We start from the raw sequence: 26446 nt of genomic DNA, 5'->3' as shown, positions 1-26446 counted from the left end.
GAAGACAATGAATAAATTGATTGTTACAGAATAGATTTCCAAATTGCAATGATCACATGGTGAAGGTGGCTGAAAATAATAATAATAATAATAATAATAATAATAATTATTATTATTATTATTATTATTATTATTGTTGTTGTTGTTGTTATTGTTGTTGTTGTTGTTATTGTTATTAAAATACAATATACAGCATTCTGAGAAAACACCGCTTATCTGTGGGAATGTGGCAATATCAATCCAGTGTAATAACTAGGAGTTGGTGAAGAGACTTATCTGAATTAGGAGAGAGGTGAAGGAAGCAATGTAAAGCTAGTGATCTTTGAGAGTATCGTATGGTTTATTTCAATGCTTCCAGGAAAAAATTATAAGGCAAGTCTGTGAACAATTTTATTTTAATTAAAAAAATCAGGAAATGAAAGATGAAATTCTGACCTATTTTCTTATTCCTCTTTTGATCTGAAACCGAAATGTCTTCAGCAAAAACAATAGAATTGACCTTGCCGTTCCAATACTTTTTGAAGGGGAATGTACGTGTCAAAAGATGTATATGATATGATAGATCAGAATTTCAACTTTCATTTCCTGATATTTACATCTGGATGTGTTAAACAACTTAGAACATGACACCTTTTTTTTAACCCACCCATTTTTCAAGTGATCAAAACTATTGGAACATGTGACTGACAAGTGTTTCTTGTTGCCCAGGTGTGCCCTGATAGATTGATTGTTTAAACAATTAATAGCTCTGAATAGAATGAATGAATAGCTCTTGGTTTGTGCCCTGGGTTTTGCCTGTGAAGACTGCACAAAAAAAAAAAAAAAAGATAAATCAACTTGAAGACCAGAGATCTGTCTGTGCGAGAAAAGCAAGCCATTTTGAACCTGAGAAAAGAGGGGAAATTGATCAGATCCATTGCACAAGCATTGGGCATAGCTAGTACAAGAATTTGGAATGTCCTGGAAAAACAAATAAACCACTGGGGTAATAACAAGCAGACACTGAACAGGTTGGCCAAGGAAAACAACAGCAGTTGATGACAGAAACATTGTGAGAGAAGTATAAAGGTCATACCACAAGATACCAACCACTCATCAGCAGTAAGATTTGGAAGGCCAGATTGGAATTTGCAAAGAAATACAGAGATGAGGTACAAAAGTTCTGGAACCAAGATTAACCTCTCCCAAAGTGATGGAAAGACCAAGGTGTAGAGAAAGAAATTATCTGCTCATGATTTGGAATGGGCAGCTTGTGCTCTTGGGAAATATCGGAAGTAAGGTTGCAGTGGATCATAATGAAACCTCACAGAAACACTATAGCAACCACCTGGGACCCCATGACAACCACCTATCAACATCCTAGCAACCAACTTGAATAGGCTAGCAATGTACTTATATGTTAACACTTTAACATAGACATTAGCCTTTTAAAATTTATATGCTTAACTGTTCATAACAACAAAGTAGCAACACCCTAGCAACCAACACCATATCAGCATTTTAGCATAAAAACTATTACCTTTAAATATGTTCCAAAGTTTTTAACATTTCACCCTTTACATATTATAAACTTTTACACGCATGTTATCCCCCCCACAAATAAGTGGAATCACAGAACTATCATAACATAGACATGTGACATATCAAAACACTTGGCTGACTGAAGAGAATTGAGCTATGGGTATTTTAGTGACGTCACATGTACGTTATCCCCAAAATAAGTGGAATCAGAAAACTACCACAACATAGACAGGTGACATATCAACACACTTGGCTGACTGAGGAGAATTGCGTTATGTGTATTTTAATGATGTCATATGTACAGTTGAGGTCAAAAGTTTACATCCCCCTTTCAGAATCTGCAAAATGTTAATTATTTTACCAAAATAAGAGGGATCATACAAAATGCATGTTATTGTTTATTTAGTGCTTACCTGAATAAGATATTTCACATAAAAGATGTTTACATATAGTCCACAAGAGAAAATAATAGCTGAATTTATAAAAATGACCCCGTTCAAAAGTTTACATCCACTTGATTCTTAATACTGTGTTGTTACCTGAATGATCCACAGCTGTGCTTTTTTGTTTAGTGATAGTTGTTCATGAGTCCCTTGTTTGTCCTGAACAGTTAAACTGCCTGCTGTTCTTCAGAAAAAGCCTTCAGGTCCCACAGATTCTTTGGTTTTCCAGCATTTTGTGTATTTGAACCCTTTCCAACAATGACTGTATGATTTTGAGATCCATCTTTTCACACTGAGGACAATTGAGGGACTCATATGGAACTATTACTGAAGGTTCAAATGCTCACTGATGCTCCAGAAGGACAAACCATGCATTAAGAGCTGGGGGGTGAAAACTTTTTGAATTTGAAGATCAGGGTAAATTTAACTTATTTTGTCTTCTGGGAAACATCTAACTATCTTCTGTAGTCTCTGAAGGGCAGTACTAAATGAAAAAATATGATATTTAGGCAAAATAAAAAAAATGTACACATCTCCATTCTGTTCAAAAGTTTTCTCCCCCCGGCTCTTAATGCATGGTTTTTCCTTCTGGAGAAATTTGTGTTATGTGTATTCTACTGACATTACATGCATGCAAATGGACTGTCATAAAACCTGTTATAGTAAAAACTCACGTAAAATACAATCATTACAGCTACCGATAGAGGTCAAATTAGTTATGCTTCAACGACCGGGTACACAAATGTATTTTCCCTACTGACTGGCAAGTGCAGCTGCATATCGATGTCGAATTTTGCACAGGCAAGCACCACTCTTTTTTTTTCCAGAAAATGTGCATTCTAGTTATTATTATTATTATTATTATTATGGACAAAATTTTGGAGTGTAACTTGTCTGACACCCTTTGTGCTGATTGTGAGGGCTCAAATCAACCAGAATATTGAGGAGAGGTGTACTATGAATTTTATAAGCGATCAGTCTTACAATATTCAAACAGTGGACAAAAAAAAATCAGGCAAAAAAAAAATCCCATAGACTTATATTGATGGAATGATCATGAATTCAAACTCCAACTGTCAAAAATTCCAATTTACACACACACAGGGCCTTAAGATCCTGATATATCATGTATCTTGGCCCATTGAGGAGAATTGCATTATTGGTAGTCTAAGATATCACAGTTGCGTCACGTGCACAGCACTCATTAAACTGAGTGTAATCACAAAACTACCGCAAAATAGACATATTACATATCAAAAAGCTTGGATGACAGAGGAGAATTTGCATTTATGTCACGTGCACATCACTTGCACGTTAACCCCCAAAATAAGTGGATTCACGAAACTACCACAACACGGACATGTGATACATCTAAATGGCTCAATGAAGAGAATTGCATTGTGGGTATTCTAATGACGTCACGTGTACGTCATTAAACTGAGTATAATCACAAAACTAGTGGTACATAGAGAGAGGTCCAAGATGGTGCCTTGTTAAGACGAAGTTTTCAGAGCTCCTGACCAAACTTTACGGTTTTAGAAAGGCTAGCTGTATTAACGTATTATTTCATTACATTTGCTGGTTCAGATATCAGTACATTCATTTAAGAGCGTAAACATGCCATCTGACAAACACAAAGAGCGATCAGACATTGTGGACACTAGTGTGGATGTTCACGATTATGCTTCTCCTGCTATAAACGAGCTCTGCCCGACTTCACTCCCTGTCACTCCTAGCAAGCCACCTGCTTACAAAAAAGGTAAATCTTCAAGTCCAACTGAGCAGGCTGACTCTGCCATCATTTCCACATGCTCCTCGTTGATCAATACTCGGTCTGATGCACTTGAAGGAATGATTAGCGCCAATGCTCTGAAGATAGAAGGGCTGAAGAAAACAATATACTTTGTGTATGCCAAAGTACAAGATCTAAAGAAGAATGTGAAAGATGTAGATTCCAGGCTTAAAGATCAAGGTGTCTCATGGGCACCTGGGAAACACGCATTTCTGATCTGGAGAGATACTCTCGCAGGTGGAATTTGAGATTGTTTGGAGTGCTTGAGACTTTCAAGGAAGATATCAGATCCGAGGTCATTCGAATCTGCAGTGTGACTTATCCCAAGGCCAAGAACAAGTACCCTGACATCGTTGACACTGTGCATCGTCTAGGGAGGAGAGGTGACAGCACAAAATCCCACGCTATTATCATGCAGTTTATCTCACGAGTTATCTGCGATGCCTTATGGAAAGCTGCCAAGAAGTCCCAGTTTCTCCAAGACAACAACTTACGCTTCGCAGAGGAAGGAAGAACTTGTGGCCGAGAGTGAGAGAGGCAAGGGCTGCCAGAAAACATCTGAGCACGTGCGTTTATTGAAGGTGTGGAGATTACTTTGTGAGTTCCATCATGAGGATCGTGTACTCTTTTCTAAGATGGTGACTGTTACCTGTCAGTATGGCATTTGAGCCATCACCGTATTACAGCTGGACCTTTAATTTGGTCATTTAAACGGGTCAGTTAAGCTCTGTTCATCTCAGTTTTTTCCTCATCTATCAGTCAATTTTGACTTTTTGCCTTTGTTTTAATTCGTGTTAACAGTTGTTCATTGCTGTTTGTTTATCAATGTCGATATCAATGTCGAATGTCTTTCATTTCTCTCAATGCCAAGGGTTTAAGAAACAGTGTGAAGCACAAAGCCCTCTTTTTGTTTGTTAAAAGCCATGGATCAGACTTTTGCTTTTTTTCAAGAAACCCATTCCACGCAGGATGATGTTAAATTTTGGAGGTCTCAGTGGGGCAGTGATGTATGGATGTCGCACGGCACAGAGCGATCATCAGGTGTCGCCACTTTAAAAAATAAGTTTGCTGGTGAGATTCTACACGTTGTCAGTGATCCCAAGGGTCATTTTCTCTTGGTAGTTGTTTCACTTGGTCAGACCATCTCAGTTTTATTAAATGTGTATGGGTACAATTCTTCTAAAGAAAATACCACTTTAATGGATGTGATCAGTGACAGTATACAGTACTGGTTAAATAAATACCCCAAAGCTGTTCTTATTTTAGGTGGGGATTTCAATATGGTTTTAAATAGTGATTTGGATAGATTCCCCCTAGAGGTGCTTCTATAAGTCCAATTATGAATAATTTCATGTTACGTTTTTGTGTTGTTGATATATGGAGAGAAATATATCCACGACAGAGACTCTATACGTGGAGCAGCAAGGACCGTTCTAAGCAGTCTCGAATAGATTACTGGCTCATTTCCCAAAACCTAGCAAATAGTTGTAAATCAGTCAGCATTCATGCTACACCTCTTACAGATCACAGTGCTGTCCCTCTCGAGATTTGTCTTTCTGCATCCCTTGATTTCAGCTCATCTCCTTCTTATTGTAAATTGAACAATTCCCTTATCCTGTTTGAAGATGTTAAGAAGAATATTACATTACTGATTGAGCTGTACTGGAGAAGAGCTTTAGCGTTAGACTCATTTTGTTACCAGATGGAGCTGTCAAAGTTTGAAATTTGTAAATATTTTAGAACATTCAGTAGTAATTTAGCTAAACTTGAAGAAAATAAGGTGGTGTCTAAAATTGCAATACTTTCTTCTAAACCCCCAGAGCTGTTTTCTGAATCTGATAAGCTTGAGTATGCTGACCTGCAGTCTAAATTAGATGAGATGTACATTTATAGGGCACAGGGTGCTTACATTAGATCTAGACAAAAATGGATGCAGGAGAGAGAATGTAACACAGCATATTTTTTCAGATTAGAAGAAGTACTTCACTAATTGAAACTCTTAATATTGAGAGGACAATCACTAATAATCCTCAAGGAATTGCACATTTCTGTGCTAAATTTTACAGTAATCTGTATAAAAAAATTATTCTGAAGAGGCAGCCCGTACTTTTCTGGAGTCTGTTAAAAATTGTAAGACTGTTTCAAGAGATGACAGATATCTCTGTGATAGTGAAATTACTTTATCTGAAGTTAGTAACTCAATTCTAAAACTTAAAAACAATAAATCTCCCGGAACGTACAGGCTTACCGCAGAGTTTTATAAACAGTTCTCTAAAGAATTGTCTCCTTTTTTGGTTTTTGAAGAAGGCATACAGAATAATGCTGTCCCCCCGACTCTCACTCAAGGTTTAATTACTTTAATTCCAAAACCTAAAAAAGATTTACTTTTAATTGACAATTGGCATCCAGTTTCTCTGCTTAACAGTGATTATAAAATTTTAGCTATTATATTTGCTAAAAGACTAAAATCTGTACTGGGTTCTGTAATAGATGAGACACAATCTGGCTTTTTGAACAAAAGACACATTGTTAACAATATAAGGTTGATTCTTGTTTTATTAGATTATTCAGACTTGATTCAGGAGGACCGCTTCATTCTTTTCTTAGATTTCTATAAGGCTTTCGATTCTTTGGAGCACCAAATTATTATTAATTCATTAGAAAAATTTGGTTTTGGGGATATGTTTTGCAGAGTAATTAAAACTCTTTACAATAATGGAAGTGCTTCAATTAAATTAAAGAATGGTACTTCACCAAGGTTTAGGTTATCCAGAGGAGTGAGACAAGGGTGTCCTATTTCTCCCTATTTATTTCTTCTTTGTTTGCAGCTGCTGTCAACTTTTGTATGTGAAAGCAGTATTCAGGGTATTCATGTAGTGGATCAAGAAATATTTATTAGTCAATTAGCAGATGACACCACCTTATTTTTAAGAGATGCTTCCCGAATCCCTATAGCAATTAATTATATAAAGCATTTCTCTAAAGCTTCAGGTCTTAATCTAAATATAGGTAAATGTGAATTAATGTCTATTAAAGATTGTACAGCACCCACTATTTATAATATTCCAGTTAAATCTGAAATTACATATTTAGGCATTGTGATTACTAAAAATCAAGATAGAAGATTGAACTTTGACCCCATTATAATAAAAGCCTTGAACTTTGATCCCGTTATAATAAAAGCCCAAAGAAGATTTAACACATGGTTGCAGAGAGACTTCACCTTGAGAGGCAGAGTACTGCTTGCTAAGGCGGAGGGCATTTCCTTACGTATACTGCACTCTCTCTATATGTGGACAACAAAATTTGTAAATCAGTTGATAAAATCCTATTTTATTTTGTTTGGAAAAATAAAACCCATTACATTAAGAAGTCTGTATTAATGAACACATACGAGTATGGTGGGTTGAATTTCCTTGATTTCTCATCTTTCAGCAACACTTTCAAATTTAATTGGATTAGGCAGTTTTTGTGTAAACCAAACTCAATCTGGAATTTTATCCCCAATTACTTCTTTTCCAAATTAGGTGGTCTCCCTTTCCTATTGATTTGTAATTATAATATTGCTAGAATCCCTTACAATTTATCTAAATTTCATAAACAGGCATTACTTGCATGGTCATTAATCTTTAAGCACAATTTCTCTCCTCACCGGTATTTCATCTGGAACAATCAAGACATTGTATATAAGAGAAAATCTTTGTTTTTTAGTAATTGGTTTGAGAAAGTCATTTTGATTTGTTTCCCAGTTATTTAACTCAGAAGGTCTTATTTTAAGTTATGAAGAATTCTTATGTAAATTTGGTTTTCCAGTAACTCCCAAAGAATTCTCCTTTGTCATGGATGCTATTCCTAAAGGAGCTGTCATGCTTTTAAGGGATTCTGTTAGATCATCCAGCACTTTACCTATTTCTTTAGACCCATTGGAAATCCCAGTAGGAAAACTGTGCTTTTTGTCACATCCTTCATCACGTAACTATAAGATTAGATCGCTTTTTCAAAAGGAGCTTGTAACAACTCCATATGTGGTGTTTCATTGGATGAATGTTGTTGATCATATTGATTGGAAAAAAGTATGGACTCTGTCTTCGAAATACATAATAACTAACAAGGTTAGAGAAATCTCATTCAAATTGTTACACAGATTTTACCCAACTAATGTGTTTTTGAAAAGGTTTAAATCAGACATAGATACAAGCTGTTCTTTTTGTGGTGACCCTAATGAAAGTGATATGCATATCTTCTGGGATTGTCCTCACACACAGCTATTTTGGACTGAATTCTCTAATGTTATCGATCGCAGTGTGCTCCAGGGTTTCTCTTTGCTTTTCAAGGATGTACTGTTTGGCTTCTTTAAAATTAACGAATATTTTATTATTAACCTATTATTACTTCTTTCAAAATTTCATATTCACCACAGTAAATTCACTCATCAAAATCCTTTATTTATTGATTTTAAGAAAGAGGTTCAACAGTATATCCAAACTATTTCATCTTCCACGAATCTTAAAGCTCTTAAAACAGTTAATTTATTTCAACTTTTTAACTTATTTTGTTAAAGTTTTCATTTTGTATTATTTACTTATTGTTACATACGTCTACAAATGGTGCTTTGCATGTAATGACACTTCTTTGTATGTAATGTTGATATTTTCTGTACTTTTATCTTTGGTACCTTGGCATTAAAAGAAAAAAAAAAAAAAAAAGCTAGTGGTACATAGACATACATCAAAACGCTTGGCCAACTGGGGAGAATTGCGTTAAGAGTGTTATGGTGACTTTGCATGCCTGTCACGTGCACATGTTGGACTCGTTTGCCGGGAGTTTCTTGCCTGCGTCAGTATTTAAACTATACTGTTTCTTTCTTTTTCATCAGTAATTTTGCGCTATCGTTTTGATCTGTTGTATTTTTCACTTTCCTTTCTGACGTGTTTTCATTTTTTCGAAGAACGCGTTTTTTTTTTTGTTTGTTTTTTGCGAACGGAGGCCATCCATGCCGGATCGTGTAAAGTAATATCAACAAATCTTCGACAAAGGTACGTTAAACAATAAGTCAAGCATTCAGCTTGTTCAGTTTGTTGAGTGCAGGATGTTATGCGGCTCTTTCGCACCTCCGCTGTAGCTCCCTGCGCATAAAATATTCTTATGTTGTTTTCTATGCGCAGTGGGCAATCTTTCTGTTTGGAGCTCAAGTTGAAAAAAAGTTTTAATATTTCGTCAAATACAATATGCGTCATTGATCACGTGACGTCAACTGCGCGCCGCCTTTCTCTGCAGGTGAATAAAGAGTTTTCAACACCCGCCCTCGGTAAGCTAATAATGGATAAATCCAGAAAGAGCAAAATCTTGGAGGAAAATAGCGAATTTAATTCTGCATGGACAGATTTATTTGCTTTCACAGCCAATGATGCTGGCTTACATGTGTGCTTGATATGTGGTGAGAAATTGATATTGGAGCGATACTGAAAACCTCCCCAAACCGAACAAACTTGTGTTTGAAACATGGAGTGCCATTCCCGACACTTATATGAACATGAAGAAGTATGCATTTGGAGTCTTGCCCATCTTTGGATTAACATACTTGTGTGAGCAGGTTTTCTCAAACATGAACTACAGAAAATCTAAGTACTGCTCCCGTCTCACTGACGACAGCCTAAAGTCCTGTGTGAAGATGAAAGTCACATCTTACAGCCCCGATATAGAGAAGCTCTGCAGTGATGTTCAGAGACAGAAATCACATTAAACAGGTGAGAACACTATCCCCCAACAGGCTATTATTTTGCAAAAAAAATATTTTTGACCCTGATTGATCATGGTATTCTCCTCGATAGACTGGAAAATGTAGTAGGAATTAAGGGAATGGCCCTTTCCGGGGTCAGGTCTTATTTGACTGATCGTTATCAGTTTGTAAATGTAAATGGTGACTTCTCTTCTCATACTAAGGTAAAGTTTGGTGTTCCACAAGGTTCTGTTTTAGGCCCATTGCTCTTTTCTCTATATATATGCTACCTCTGGGCAAAATTATCCGTAAACATGGTATTAGCTTTCACACACAGTTGTATGTTTCAGCAAAGCCAGATGACAGACACCAGCTTAATAAAGTTGAGGAATGTGTAAAAGACATTAGAAACTGGATGCTTATTAACTTTCTCTTACTTAATTCTGAAAAGACAGAAGTACTTGTACTAGGACCACATGCAGCTAGAAGTAAGCTTTCTGATTACATAATAACTCTGGATGGCCTTTCTGTTTCATCATGTGCAGCAGTAAAAGACCTTGGTGTGATTATCGACGCTAGTCTTTCTTTTGAAGCTCATGTAGATAATATCACTAGGATAGCTTTCTTTCATCTCAGAAATATTGCTAACATAAGAAATGTATTGTCACTACATGATGCAGAAAAATTTGTTCATGCTTTTGATACCTCTAGGTTGGATTATTGTAATGCCTTACTGTTTGGATGCTCCAGTAGATGCATAAATAAGCTCCAGTTAGTCCAGAATGCAGCAGCAAGAATCCTTACTAGAATCAGAAGATATGACCACATCAACCCTATCTTACCCACACTGCATTGGCTCCCAATCAAATTTCGTATTGATTATAAAATACTACTATTGACCTATAAAGCATTAAATGGTCTCGCGCCACAGTACCTGAGTGAACTTTTGGTCTTTTATGATCCGCCACGCCTACTCAGATCAAAAGATGCAGGCTCTTTTGTTGGTACCTCGAATAGTGCGTGCTACAGCTGGGGGTAGAGCGTTCTCTTACAAAGCCCCACATTTATGGAACAGCCTTCCACTTAGTGTTCGGGGCTCAGACAGTCTCAGTGTTTAAGTCTAGGCTGAAAACATATTAAGCCTTTAGTGAATAGTTTTCTTAGGTACAGGGGCAGGTCTGGAGGGTTCACAGGCATAGAGTGTTGTGGTGAACTGGGATGTTTGGATGCTGTCGCCCCCCCCTCTCTCAAGCGTTCACTCAGGTTTGTCGACGGTGGAATGGCTGGCTGCCTTATGTCCCAGGGTGCCCTCATGTCTATGTTAGCTTCTGGCTCTCCCTTTTAGTTATGATGTCATAGCTAGTCCTGCCGGAGTCCCTGCTTGCACTCTGCATGCAAAGTACATTGTCCTTAACCATTAGAGGACAAAAGCTTACCTAAGCTTACCTTACTCTCCCTCTCTCTCTCCATCTCTCTCTCTCCCTCACTCTCTGTCGAGCTACACATGCTACTTCTGAGATGCCAGTGATCCTTACCCCTTCTGCTCCTCCTCGCTGCCTGAACCATCCTGATGCCCCTTCTGCTCCTCCTCGCTACTTGATCCATCCTGATGCCCTACTTCTGGTTGGAGTTCTCATCGGGTGAGTTCGCTCACTGCTGCTGGGGGCAGCCCCATATGGACGGTCTGAAGAACCATTTGGTTGCTGGGGATAGTCCCACCTGGGGGCTGTGGAGATGGCTTGGGGATCACATATGGGGAGCTGTACTGTAATGGCTTGGGACTGCGATTGCTGTAGTGGCTTTGGGGCTGCGGTTGCCACGAACACCTTCGTACTCAGGACTCCATCAGTGGACAGTGGATAGATTTTAACCAACTGGACTTCTTGCAAAAACTGTTTGTTTAGCCTGCATAGTTCCATGATTTATTTATTCAAAAGTGGGCTGCACCTTATTTTACTAATTTTCTTCAAACATAAAAGTTCTGTGATTTTCTTTGTTATAATGAGTAAAAATAACAATAAAATGTCATCAGTTTTGATTGTAGTTCTATGATTTCATAAATGCAGCATAGGTAGTTTTTTGTATATAAATTATAACTATATATAAAACTTTATAAGCTTGTATTCTCAGTCCCGAAAATATGGTGTTTACGTGTTTACCTTCGTGTAAGTCATTGTGTTTCAGTAAGTGTTCGTCGCGTTTGTCTGTCTCTAGGCACATTTACGATCGGTCGTTTCTGTTAGAGATAAACAGAACTTTTATTTGCGAGTTAAACTCCACACACGCTGAAGAGCTTCGGAGCTTGGGATTACTCCGCCAGCCTACTACATCACCGACCTCGACTTCTGCACTGCCTCCGCTGAGGAGACGCAGCAGGCGGCATGAGAGGAAGCAGAAGAGGGGAAAGCGCGGAGGCATCTGAGCTAGGATAGCGGCTAGCCCACACAAGCCGGCTATTCTAACCATCCTGCTCACCAACGTACGCTCTCTCAACAATAAAATGGACCACATACAGCTACTGAGAACTGCTCAACGAACTGTCAAAGACTGTTGTGTCCTTATATTTATGGAAACATGGCTCAACGACAATATTCCTGACTCCGCCATTCAGCTGGATCAGCTAACATGCTACCGAGCAGACCGAGCGGTCGAGAGCGGTAAGACCCGCAGTGGCGGGGTCTGTGTTTACATCAATGATGCTTGGTGTCGTGATACCGTGGTAGTCTGCAGACACTGCTCTCCCTTGTGGAGTTTATAATCGTCAAGTACCGACCTTTTTACATTCCGAGGGAGTTCAGTGATTTTGCTGGTCGCTGTTTACATTCCACTCAGCCCTAACAACAACGATAGGAATGAGGCACTCAGCGCACTGTACCATGCCATCAGTGAGCAACAGACAACACACCCTGATGGATTTCTCATCCTGGCCGGAGATTTTAACCACGCAGACCCTAGATCAGTGCTACCAAAAATTATATCAGCACATTGATTTTCCAACACGGGGAAACAATATTTTAGACGTGGTTTACACAACCCACAGAGGAGCATACAAAGCCTTTCTGACCACACTACTGTTATGCTAATGCCAGCATACAGACCAAGGGTGAAAGTCACCAAACCTGCTCAAAGACAGGTTTGTGTATGGCCAGAAGGTGCCTCCTCATCACTTCAAGACTGTTTTGCCACCACAGACTGGGACCTGTTTAAACAGGCAGCCACCTACAACCAGCACACTGACATTCAGGAATATACTGAGACAGTCACTGCCTACATCACCAAATGCATTGATGATGTAACTGTAACCAGGACCCTCACCACCCGTGCAAATCAGAAGCCATGGCTGACAGGAGAGGTCCATAACCTGCTGAAGGCACGAAATGCTGCCTTTAGGGCCGGCGATGATGATGACCTGAGAACAGCTAGGGCCAACCTGTCCCGTGGCATCAAAAAGGCCAAAAGACAATATGCCAGGAGGATAACCCACAACTTTAAAGACAGCAGAGCCTGTGGCACGGAATCCAAGGGAATCTCTGCTAAATGAGCTCAATAATTTCTTTGCACGTTTTGAAGCACACAACACCATGCCTGCACAAAAGACTCCACCTTCTCTTGACGACCAGGTTCTGTGTATTTCTCCAGCCAGCGTGAAGAGATCCTTCTCTAAGATCAACGCCTGGAAAGCAGCTGGTCCACACAACATACCGGGTCGGGTGCTGAAGGACTGTGCAGAAGAGCTCAAAGATGTCTTCACAGACATCTTCAACATCTCCCTGAGCCAGGCTGTTGTCCCCACATGCTTCAAAACTACCACAATTATACCAGTCCCTAAGAAGCCACCCCCATCCAGCTTTAATGACTACCATCCTATTGCTCTGACCCCCATTGTCATGAAGTGCTTTGAGTGGATAGTCATGCAACACATCAAAGCCATCATCCCCCCCTCTCTTGACCCCTTCCAGTTCGCATATCAGGCCAACCGGTCCACCGATGATGCAATCTCCACTGCTCTCCACTCAGCTCTCTCTCACTTGGAAACAAAAGACGCTTATGTGAGAATGCTGTTTCTGGATTTCAGTTCTGCATTTAACACCATCATCCCACAGCAGTTAATACAGAAACTGGACCAGCTTGGCATCAACACCTCCATGTGCAATTGGCTGCTGGACTTTCTCACCGGAAGACCACAGGCAGTTCGGGTTGGCAACAACACATCCAGCACCATTACACTGAACACAGGGGCACCACAAGGATGTGTTCTCAGCCCCCAGCGCTTCACCCTGCTAACCCACGACTGCACACCAATGTATAGCACCAACCTCTTCATAAAGTTTGGGGACGATACAACAGTAGTAGGACTCATCAGCAACAATGATGAGACAAACTACAGGAATGAGGTGCAACAACTGGCCATATGGTGCACGAACAACAATCTCTCTCTAAACATAGAGAAGACAAAGGAGATTGTTGTCGACTTTCTGAGAGCACACACCCAGCACCCTCCTCTGATCATCAACAGTGCTGCTGTGGAGAGCATGCACCAAGTTTCTGGGTGTGCACATAACAGAGGACCTCTCCTGGACCACCAACACTGCATCTCTGGCCAAGAAAGCACAACAACGCCTCTATTTCCTCCGCAAACTGAGAAGCGCCAGAGTCCCGACAACCATCATGTACTCATTCTACCGTGGCACCATTGAAAGTATCCTGACCAGCTGCATCACTGTGTGGTTTGGGAACAGCACTGCTCAAAACCAGAAGACACTGCAACGTATAATGAAAGCAGCAGGAAAAATCATCAGTGCCACATTACCTTCCCTCACAGACATTTACAACACCCAGTTAACCCGGAAAGCACTCAGCATAGCAGGGGACCACACCCACCCCTTACAAGGCCTCTTTAGTCTTCTGCCATCGGGGAGGAGATTTCGCAGCCTCCAGGCCCGAACCACAGGACTGAAGAACAGCTTCAGCCACCAGGCTGTCAGGAAGCTGAACTCTCTCCCCTCCCTGCCCTCTGCCTTAAGAGTCACCGAACTGTAACTGCGCACACACACACACACACACACACACACACACACACACACACACACCCACCTCAAATCACACAAATGCACAGGCCACTTTTACTACTGCTGCTCTCTCTGTTGTGTAACTGCACACACACACCCCCCCCAAATCACACAAATGCACAAGCCACTGTTGCACTACAATGTAAGTGAAGTGAAGTGAAGTGACTTGTGGCCAAGTATGTAACCAGGTCCACTTCCACAAATGCTGCTCTCTCTTGTTTGCACTAAAATGTAAATATCTTCACACTCACATGTGCCATGAATGTCTATAGTGTACATATTTTATTTTATTTTATTTTACTTTTTTTATTACTTGTCTTGTTATGTTGGTTTCTCACACCATGGGTCTGGGGGAACCGAAATTTCAGTCCTCTGTGTGTCCTGTACATATAGCAGAATTGACAATAAAGTTGACTTTGACTATTGTATCTTCATTTTAAGGGTCAAATATGTTTTATGGCTCCAGATGAATTTTATTTAGGGGGAGAGGGGGCTCTTTTGACAGTAAAGGTTGCAGACCCCTGCCTTAGGCGGAACAATCCCCCAACTCCGGCATTAGAGCCCTCACAGCGGGGCGAATGGGTGACGACTCGGCGGCATAATCACAAAGCCAAAACTAACACTAAGGCTCACTCACGGGAGCACTACTCCTCTCCATTTCACATGTCTAACAGGTTTGCTCTCCTCAGTGGTGCTGTGGTTTAGTTGTTTAAAGTGCCTGCCTAGTAAACAGGAGATCCTGGGTTTGAATCCCAGTGGTGCATTTGTTAGGGGTAATAATATGGCTCGGCTCGGCTCGGCTCGGCTCGGCTCGGCTCATTTTTGGGGGCAGTCGTGGCCTAATGGATAGTGAGTCAGACTTGCAACCTAAAGGTGAACCTGAAGGTCGTGGGTTCGAGTCTCAGGTCCGGCAGGGATTGTAGGTGGGGGGAGTGAATGACCAGTGCTCTCTTCCACCCTCTTCCACCCTCAATACCACGACTGAGGTGAGACCCTTGAGCAAGGCACCCCCAACTGCTCCCCGGGTGCCGCAGCAAAAAAGGCTGCCCACTGCTCTGGGTGTGTGTTCACTACTGTGTGTGCACTTGGATAGGTTAAATGCAGAGCACAAATTCTGAGTATGGGTCACCATACTTGGCCACAAGTCACTTCACTTCACGAAGCACCCGCTGAGAAACCTGAAAGAGCTCTGGTTATAGGAGACTCTATCTTCAGGCACGTGAAATTAGCTAGGCCTTTAGGGGCACCAGCAGCACTAGTTAGTCTGGAGCCAGGCTGCCAGACAAGCACAGGTTTTCAAAGATAGTTTTTCATGTAGGAGCTAATGATGTATGCCTTCATCAGAGATGACTAAGATTAACATTGTAGAGGTGTAAATTAGCGAAACGATGTCCGATGCATTAATATGCTCTGGCCCAATCCCAGTGAGGCGTGGCAATGTAGTTTACAGCAGATTATGGTCTCTGAACTGCTGGATGTCCAGGTGGTGCTCTGAAAACAATGTGGGCTTTATAGATAATTGGAGTAGTTTTGAGGGCAAGGCTGGCCTGTTAGGGCGGTACAGTAACTATACCACTCGGGAAAGTGCTGCTGTCATTTCTTGCAGCATAGCACATAGTCTTAGAACAGGCCTAGTTAATTGGTGACAATCCAGAGCCATGGCCAGGGGAGCAGACAAGCTAGCTAATGTATTAACTGAGTCGTCACGTAGGTTCCAAAATATTGAGACTGTGTCTGTTCCCCGAGCTATACAAAAATGTGGAAATACTAAGAAAGTTTGTTTTAGTAACTTAACTAACATAAAATTAGATCATACTTTTAAAGGACTGTTAAATATTAGATCTCTTATGTCCAAAGCGCTTATTGCTAATGAAACTCTTACTGATTAGGAATTTAATGTACTGTGTTTAACAGACAAATTAAACCAAATGAGTATGTAGCATTAAATGAAGCTAGTTCTCCTGGAAACAGTTATATACATCAGCCCCGTCTAACTGGCAGAAGAGGAGGTGTCGCAATTATTTATAATAATAATCTAGGCGTCACACAAAAACCTAGTCATAAATTCAACGTGTTTGAAGTTCTTTATACTAAGATAACATCCATAGCCACAAAAAATAAGTCTACCCAGTTGATTCCACTAATTATTATTTACAGACCCTCAGGGCCATATTCTAAATTCCTTTGTGAATTTGCGGATTTCATCTCTAGCCTGGTTGTTTCTTTAGACAAAGTATTAATTGTTGGAAATTTTATTATTCATTCTGATAACCCAGAAGACCCTCTGAGAACAGCAGTTGTGTCCATTCTAGATTCAGTAGGGGTTATTCAGAATGTAATAGGACCCACTCATAATGGTGGTCACACTCTTAATCTATTACTAACATTCGGATTAAATATAGAAAATATAGTCACATTTCCGAAGTCTGAAGCTATCTCAGGTCATTATCTCACCTCATTTAAAATATGTCTTAATCATAATATATGCATCTTGCCACGCTACCGTGTCAAGCGTGCATTTACATCAGCTATTGCACAGAGTTTTATCAATAATCTCCCAGAGTTACCAACCATGATTGGATCACTGTCTGATCCCAAAGAACTTGATCAGGCAACTGAATACTTAGAGTCAATGTTCCGCTACATGCTAGATAAGGTAGCTACACTTAAAAGAAATATTAATTAGAGAAAAAAAAGTTAGCACCCTGGTGTGATGATCACACACATATCTTAAAACAGACCACTCGAAAAATTAGAATGTAAATGGCGTCAAACTAACTTGGTAGTATTTCAAACAGCATGAAAGGAGAGCCTGCTGAGCTATCGAAAAGCTCGCAGTGCTGCTAGATCACTGTATCTCTCCACCCTAATTGGAGATAACAAAAATAATCCTAATTTCTTATTTAATACTGTAGCAAAATTAACTAGGAATAAGACCACAACAGAATTATGCACACAATCATTATATAGTAGTGATGACCTCATGAAATATTTTGAAAAATTGAAAATATCAGGCAGAAAATTCAGACTATTAATTTAAAACCAGACAGTTTCATAACTAACCCTGTAGATAATATAACAATATCAGATCAACATGAATGTTTTACTCTCCTGCTAGAGACTGATTTGAACTAATTTCACTAATTTCCTCATCAGAATCATCGACTTGAATACTAGATCCCTTACCTTATATGTTTCTTCAACCAGATAATTCCATAAGCAATTGAACCTCTTCTAAAAATAATCAGTTCTTCCCTTAGCACTGGCTATGTACCTAAATCTTTTAAGCTAGCAATTATCAAATCCTAAAAAAACCTGACCTCAGCCCCTGTCAATTACCCAATTATAGGCCAATGTAGAACCTCATTTTTATCTCCAAGATCCTAGAAAAGGTTGTGGTGCAGTAGTTATGCTCATTCATACATAGGAATAACATTCATGAAGTGTATCAGTTAGGATTTAGGCCTCATCATAGCACAGAGACAGCACTGGTTAAAGTCGTAAATGACCTACTACTGGCCTCTGATCAGGGTTGTGTCTACTTGCTCATGTTGCTTGACCTTAGTGCAGCTTTTGATACCATTGATCATGCTATTCTCCTTTATAGACTAGAAAATGTTTTTGGTGTTAAGGGAACGGCCCTCTCCTGGCTCAGGTCTTATTTGACTGATCATTATCAGTTTGTAGGTGTCACTTCTCTACGTGTTCTAAGGTAAAGTTTTGTGTTCCGCAAAGAAAAAAATATGCTACCTCTGGGTAAAATTATTTGTAAACATGGTATTACCTTTCACTATTATGCGTATGACACACAGTTGTATGTTTCAGCAAAGCCAGATGACAGACACCAGCTTAATAATGTTGAGTAATGTATAAAGGACATTAGACACTATATGCTTATTAACTTCCTTTCACTTAATTCTGACAAGACAGAAGTACTTGTACTAGGACCACATGCAGCTAGAAGTAAGCTTTCTGACTACATAGTAACTCTGGATGACCTTTCTATTTCATCATGTGCAGCAGTAGAAGACCTTGGTGTGATTATTTACTCCAGTCTTTCATTTGAAGCTCATGTAGTTAATATTACTAGCATAGCCTTCTTTGATCTCAGAAATATTGCTAACATAAGAAATATGATGTCTCTACACAAGGCAGAAAAATTAGTTTATGCTTTTGTTACCTCTAGGTTGGATTATTGTAATGCCTTACTGTCTGGCTGTTCCAGTAGGTGCATAAACAAGCCCCAGTTAGTCCAGAATGCAGCAGGGAGAGTCCTTACTAGAATCAGAAGATATGACCACATCACTCCTATCTTATCGACAGTGCATTGGCTCCCTATCAAATTTTGCATTGATTATAAAATACTACTGTTGACCTATAAAGCACTGAATGGTCTCGCGCCTCAGTACCTGACCGAACCTTTGGTCTTTTATGATCCGCCACACCTACTTCCATCAAAAGGTGCAGGTTATTTGTTGGTACCTCGAATAGTGAAACCTACAGCAGGGGTAGTGCTTTCTCTTACAAAGCCCCACAGTTATGGAACAGCCTACCAGTTAGTGCTTGGGACTCAGACACAGTCTCAGTGTTTAAGTCTAGGCTGAAAAAATATTTGTTTGGTCAAGCCTTTTGTGAATAGGTTTTTCTTAGGTAAAAGAGCAGATCTGTAAGGTTCACAGGCATAGAGTGTTGTGGTGAACTGGGATGTTTGGATGCTGTCGCCCCCGCAAAGTACATTGTCCCATTGTCCCAGGGCCTGAATTTAGTTTTTTAAACTGGGGGGGGGGGACCCTTACATGGGTCACATGGGTTCCCCCCTTACATGGGTCACATGGTGGGGATTTAAAGATTATGGAGGAGAGAATAAATTTTGACACATCGGGCTAAATTAATAATCTTCATTTATTTATGTCTACAGATTTTAATGTATGGTGGTTTTCAAATAACAAGCTTAATAACAAAATTTGTCATGCTCTCCTCCAAATTGACATTAAGAACTGTATTAAAACTATATATTAATGCCTTTCAGAATCAGTGAATCCCAAATGGAGAAGGAATGTCTCAGCTTTCTAAGATATAGCCTAATTATTTTTTTCTAATATTTAAGCGTTGTGAAATAATCTATTCAGAGGGTCAGATTTTTTTATTTTAAGAAAAAGAAGCTCTCTAAGATTAAAAACCATTTTAGTGAATTATGTTTATTTCTACATAAATTAAATAACAGTTAAGGAAAAATATATTGCATACCAAGCTGTTGGCATCTCCTCGCGGTTGAGACATGGGTCGTTACGTGAGAGATGATGAATGTCAGTAAGCAGGATACTATTTTTACATACTGTTTTATGTTCATTCATGTTAACTTTCGATAAAACGTGCATTTTAAGACAGGGAGCTGATGATTTACTCGCGCTTCGTTGCTGCTGTGTTGAGTCGGCAGGCGTGCTCTATCCGCTCACACACTATAAAGAGCAAAACAGCATTTAATGTTTGAATTTCGGGATTAAAATAATATAATTTGGAAGCCGACACTATCTTCACAAGCAGCTCATTATGACTCAGAATATTAGAGCGCGTCACACAGCCTTGTGAGTAAGTTCAGTGCAACGCAGGCCACGGAGAGCACACTGATGCGCTACAGGGCTCAACGACAGTCAGAGATGGCCGGTGCAGCGCTGTTTGCAGAATTAAATTCTAAAATAAAGACAGACTGTTTGAACCGGTGATTTCTTTTTTCGCGTCTGTTGATGTATTTCATAATTTGATCTGAGATGAAGCAAATACATTTGTGCGGGAATTTCTTGCATTATAAAAGTTAAATTTGCGGGAATGGTTTAAATTATGCGCAATCCCCGCAATCTCGCGCTGAAATTCAAGCCCTGCTTAACCATTATGGGACAAGAAGCATACTTACAATCTCTCTCTCTCTCTCGCTCTCTCTGTCTCTGTCTGTCGAGCTACACATGCTACTCCTGAGATGATCCTGACCCCTTCTGCTCTCCGAACTTGCTTCTCCAAAACTGCCTGTTTCTCCTCAGTTGGAGATCACTTGCTGCTGCTCGGGGTGGCTCCACATGGATGGCCTAAAGATCATTGGGATTGCTGGGGATGGTGCTGCTTGGGGACCATGGAGATGGCTTTAGACTGCGGTTCATATGGGCAGTTGTGCTGTGGTGGCTTTGGGTCTGCGGTTGCCGCGAGCAATTTTGCACTCAGGTCTCCATCAGACAGTGGATAGGTTCAACAAAACAGATTTCATGCGAAAACTTTCTGGTTACATGGTTGCATTATTTGTCCATGTAGTACACAGGTACAGAAGGGATTTATTTATAATCTGTTGTCACCCAGATGAGGATGGGTTCCCTTTTGAGTCTGGTTCCTCTCAAGGTTTCTTCCTCATATCGTCTCAGGGAGATTTTCTCTGACACCGTCACCTCTGGCTTGCTCATTAGGGGTAAATTCATGCATTTACAATTTATATCCTGAATGTATTTATTTCTGTAAAGCTGCTGTGACGATGTCCATTGTCCATTGTTAAAAGTGCTATACAAAAAAAATTGAATTGAATGTTCCACTAACCACAGCTACCAATATGTCTTTTTTAGTTATGCTTCAACAAATACATGCACACATGTAGCTCCCCCTACTGACCGGCATGCTGAATTTTGCACGGGCAAGCACCACTCGAAATTTTATTCAAGAAAATGTAGTTTTTATAATAATAATTATAAAAGAATTCAAGTTATTATTATTATTCTGTTCAAAAGATTGTGCCTTATTTCATGGGTCATAGTTTTTGATGTAGAGACACGAAATTTGGCCCAGGTTTCGAGCCTATACGGGAATGGGGAGCTTTTGCTTTTGGGAAATATCAGAAGTAAGGTTGCTGCATAGCAACGCTCCGAAGTGGGTAATTTGTCCATAGGGAAGAGGTCGGGTGCTCTTATCCAAGTTACTGGATCTTGCAACTTAACTGCCCCTTAACAACACCCTAGCAACCAGCTGGACCATGATAACTATCAATTGACACCCTAGCAACGAGCTGACTTTCCTTAGTAACCGGCTAGCTACAACCTTGCAACCAACAGGGATCATATTGAAACCTCCTAGAAACACAACGATACATTGCAACCACCTGGAACCCCATAACTGCCACTTAACAACACCCTAGCAACCAGCTGGACCATGATAACTATCAATTGACACCCTAGCAACGAGCTGACTTTCCTTAGTAACCGGCTAGCTACAACCTTGCAACCAACAGGGATCATATTGAAACCTCCTAGAAACACCATGGAAACCACCTGAGATCCCATAACATTTACTTTACAGCACACTCGCAACCAGATGAGTTTCCTTAGCAATTGATGAGCTACAATGAACTGGTATCATCGTGAAACCTCCTACAAACACCACAACAATTGCCTTGGACCCCATAACAGCCACATAGAAACACTCTACCAAAAAGCTGAGTCTCCTTAGCAACTGACGGGGACCATATTGAAATCTCTTACAAACATCATAGCAAGCACCTGGGACCCCATAACAGCTGCCTAGCAACACCCAAGCAACTAGCTGAGTTTCCTTAGCAACTGACTAGCTACAACCTTGCAACCAACTGGGATCATAATGAAACTGGGGTCATATTGAAACACCATAGCAACCACCTGGGATACTGTAACAGCCACCTAGCAACACCCTAGCAACCAGCTGAGTTTCCTTAGCCACCAACTAGCTACAAGCTTGCAAACAACTGGGATCATATTGCACCACCAAAGCAGCTACCTGTGACCTCACAACAGCCAACGGGCAACACATTAGCCACCAGCTCCTTAGCAACTGATTAGCTACAACCTTGCAACCAACTTTGATCATATTTAAACCCCATAGAAACACCATAGCAACCAACTGGGACCCAATGAAAGCCACCTAGCATAACCGTAGCAACCAGCTAAGTTTCCTTAGCAAACAACTAGCTACAACCTTGCAACCAACTGGGATCATATAGAGACCTTTTAGAAACACCATAGCAACCACCTGGTATTCGGTAACAGCCACCTAGCAACCAGCTGAGTTTCCTTAACAACTGACTAGCTACAAGCTTGCAACCAACTAGAGTTATACTGATACACAAACAAAGCAACCACCTGGGATCATTGTTTAACTACAACCTTGTAACCAACTGGGATCATATTGAAACCTCCTAGAAACTTAGAAACATCAACTGAGAATCAACATGCCCAGTTACCTTAGCAACTGACTAGCTACAACCTTGCAACCAACTTTGATCATATTGAAACCCTATAGAAACACCATAGCAACTACCTGATATCCCATAACAGCCACATAGCAACACCCTAGCACATAGCAACCATGAAGCAACACCCTAGCAACCAAAATAGTTAGCATAGGAATAATCTGGCAGCACATCTAGCAATGAACTAGAATATGATACTAGCCACCTAGCAACCACTTAGCAACAACCAAGTAAACTTGGTTAGCAATGTTTTAATGTTTTAACATAGTTTTTAGCCTTTTAACCATTGCATGCTCAACTGTTAATATCAACCAAGTAGCAACACCATAACAACCATGAGCATTTTAGCATTTTAAACCAATATCTTTAAACGTGTTTCAACATTTTAACCTTTACATAATGTAATCTCAAATAAAATAAAATAAAAAAATAAATAAATCTCATATTTCTATCTAAAAACAAAACAAAAAAAAAACAAAAACTTGAATTTCCCCTACAAGGGATCAAAGTTACATCTTACATCTTATAAACTTTTTTCTACACTTTTTTGTCCCTTTACACACTTAACTATTACACATTTTAACATTTGGAATCAGTGACATAAAATGTTGCCAAAAGCCATTTGGCTGAAGGCGGTCATGTTTAAGTAACCCAATAGAAATTAAAGTCCAGTTATAGATTAGTAGAACAATTTTGAGCACCAAAATTCAGCTCAGTCTTTCAGTTACTGAGAAATAGCTAAACAGCAAACTTTGCACACCTCAAAACACTGGCCTGAAGGTGCCTTTCAATTTTAATGTGGATCTATAGTATCAGTTGTCACTGACAGCTGTTTTAGTAATTCAAGTTCTACTCCACTTGTTGTTTGCAATTTTTTTTTTATAATTTTTTAATATTAGACTCTGACACAAATTTTGGGAACCTAGGACAAAAAAACATCTTTGGACTAGTTTGCAAAAATAGGCTTCACATATAATACAAATTGTCACAAATTCGAGCGGGTGGAGCTAAATTTTCCAAAAGTCAGTTTTGTATGGATTGCGCAAGACAATCAAGCTGAAAATGAAATTTAACTGTACACCTTATTTTCCAACAGATATGCTTGATTTTGTATTCAAAAACATGAATAGTGCCCACCAGTGGCCAATTTGAGTGAGACCATTCAAGTTTTGTGATGATTGCTCATGGTTAACCCTGTTTTTTTTTTTTTTTTCCCCAAGATGGCGCCGCACGTGTGGCAGCCAGTCACAGTAGCTCTGCTTTCCTTTCTGCTTTTTTTGGTTTCTTATAATGTTTCTTGGTGTGTTTTTTGTATTTTTATGCACTTTATCAAACCCCTATGCAATTACACAACTAAGGGGTCCAAGCTGGCTACTTTTGCAGTATGCCTTGTATTCTTTTTTGGACTATTTGGAATTGCCTCGGGAGACCCCTTCAGTCACGGCTACATTGTTTACACCCAGGATCAGCTGTTAGCTCTAAGTTGCATCGGACTTCTCTACGGGCAGAAACCGGATATTCCTTCAGAGATACGGAGAAGGAGAAGAGGCTGCAGAGCAGGACTGAGATGCAAGGAGAGGAAATGGAGGTATAAACCATGTTTACCATCTATTATCACGGGAAACGTCCACTCCCTCTCCAATAAGATGGATGAGCTAATGGCGCTAGCCCGGCTGCAGAGAGAATACCGGGAGTGCAGTCTTATGTTTTTTACTGAAACGTGGCTGAATGATCTCACATCAGACACACTGGTAACTCTGGATGGTTTTAAAATTGTACGGGCGGACAGGAAAGTTGCGGAGAGTGGTAAGAAGAAAGGAGGGGGCCTGGCGGTGTTTTTAAACGAGAAGTGGTGCAACCCAGCGCACATCAGTGTTAAGGAACAATGCTGCACCAAGGACATTGAGTTACTCGCTGTCAGCATTCAGCCATATTACCTTCCGAGGGAGTTTTCACACGTCATCGCAATAAATGTGTACGTACCTCCTTCAGCCAATGCCACTGCTGCGGGCGAGCTATTACACAGTGTTGTAACTCAGTTACAGACCCGGCACCTGCAGTCTCTCCTTCTCATCTCTGGTGACTTCAACCATGCCTGTCTATCTTCCACTCTTCCCACATTCACACAATACGTTCAATGCCACACCAGAGACAATAGAACACTAGACCTGCTGTATGCAAATGTAAAGGGCGCATACAGCTCCTTCCCCCTACCCCCGCTGGGCCGTTCGGATCACAACCTCGTCCGTCTGCTTCCTGAATACACACCCAGGGTGAAGAGAGAACCACCACAGAAAAAGTCTGTGCAGATCTGGTCTGAGGAGGCCAGTGTGAGACTGAGAGACTGTTTCGATACTACAGAATGGGAGACACTCTGCAGCTCTCATGGTGAGGACATTGATGGTCTCACCCACTGCATTACAGATTACATAAATTTCTGTGTGGAGAATACTGTACCATCCAGAAGGGTACGGGGGGTGACCCCTGAGCTCAAAGACCTGCTAAATGAGAAGAAAAGGGCTTTTGCTTCAGGGGACAAAGAGGAGCTTAAGAGAGTTCAGAAGGAACTAAAATACAGGATGAGACGGTGTAAGGACAGCTACAGGAGGAAACTGGAGGAGCGGTTAACGCAAAATAATGTCTGTGATGTGTGGAGAGGACTGAAAAACATCTCAGGGCATGGTCAGTGTGGTGGGAGAGGATCAGTAAATGGTGATCAGCTCTGGGCAAATGAGTTGAATCTGTTTTTTAACAGATTTGACTCTGTTCCCACTTCCTCTCCCACCCAGCGCTCTCCCTCTCCACCCTACTCCAGACCAGCAACCACCCCCCTCTCCGGACAGTCTTCACCTCCACCTCACTTACACCTCACTACACTTCCCCTCACTGCCCCCCCTAGTCTTTCACAACCTTTCACCCCTGTACACTCATCTCAGTCCTCCCTCACCCCCCTCGCCTTAACAACGAATCAGGTGAGGTGTGAACTAAGGAAGATAAAGGCAAGGAAGGCTGCAGGGCCAGATGGAATCAGCCCCAGACTGCTCAGGGACTGTGCGGACCAGCTATGTGGGGTGGTCAGGTACATGTTTAATCTGAGCCTCAGCCTGGAGAAGGTCCCAATCCTGTGGAAAACTTCCTGTGTGGTTCCAGTGCCAAAGACTGCATACCTCAGGGAGCTGAACCACTTCAGACCTGTTGCCTTAACCTCCCACCTGATGAAGACCATGGAAAGGACTGGCTGGATAACACTGATGCTTTGTACAAGAAGGGCCAGAGTCGCCTCCACCTGCTGAGGAGACTAGGGTCCTTTGGAGTGTGCAGGACATTATTAAGGACATTTTACGATACTGTGGTGGCCTCCGCAATTCTCTACGCTGTAGTCTGCTGGGTGGGAGGCAGTGCAGAGCGGGACAGGAAGAGACTGAACAAGCTGGTTAGGAGAGCCAGCTTTGTCCTGGGCTGCCCACTGGACTCTGTGGAGGTGGTGGGTGAGAGGAGGATGTTAGCCAAGCTGACATCTATTATGAACAACACCTCTCACCCCCTGTATGGGACTGTGGAGACCCTGTGTAGCTCTTTCAGCAGCAGAATGCTACACCCCCAGTGTAGGAAGGAGCGCTACCGCAGGTCATTCATACCAGTGGCTGT

General features: G+C 40.8%; 2 protein-coding genes across 3 annotated transcripts in view; one reads left to right on the top strand and one right to left on the bottom strand.

Annotated features, from left to right (window-relative positions):
- The window catches only part of cdh19 (cadherin 19, type 2), an 81915-nt gene that overhangs the window by 49106 nt on the left and 6363 nt on the right, over positions 1-26446 (bottom strand). The gene's annotated exons all lie outside the window — the stretch shown is intronic.
- LOC128317198 (uncharacterized) lies at positions 4-24807 on the top strand. The gene is made up of 2 exons (XM_053227911.1): positions 4-8792; positions 9350-24807. Exon 2 carries the CDS (start codon positions 13057-13059, stop codon positions 14170-14172), a length of 1116 nt encoding a protein of 371 aa, XP_053083886.1. The 5' UTR covers positions 4-8792; positions 9350-13056; the 3' UTR covers positions 14173-24807.

Source organism: Pangasianodon hypophthalmus, chromosome 22, assembly GCF_027358585.1.
Source record: "Pangasianodon hypophthalmus isolate fPanHyp1 chromosome 22, fPanHyp1.pri, whole genome shotgun sequence".
NCBI classification, from domain to species: domain Eukaryota; kingdom Metazoa; phylum Chordata; class Actinopteri; order Siluriformes; family Pangasiidae; genus Pangasianodon; species Pangasianodon hypophthalmus.
The sequence above is the reverse complement of the archived record's forward strand: the minus strand, read 5'-3'. Positions and strand labels throughout refer to the sequence as shown.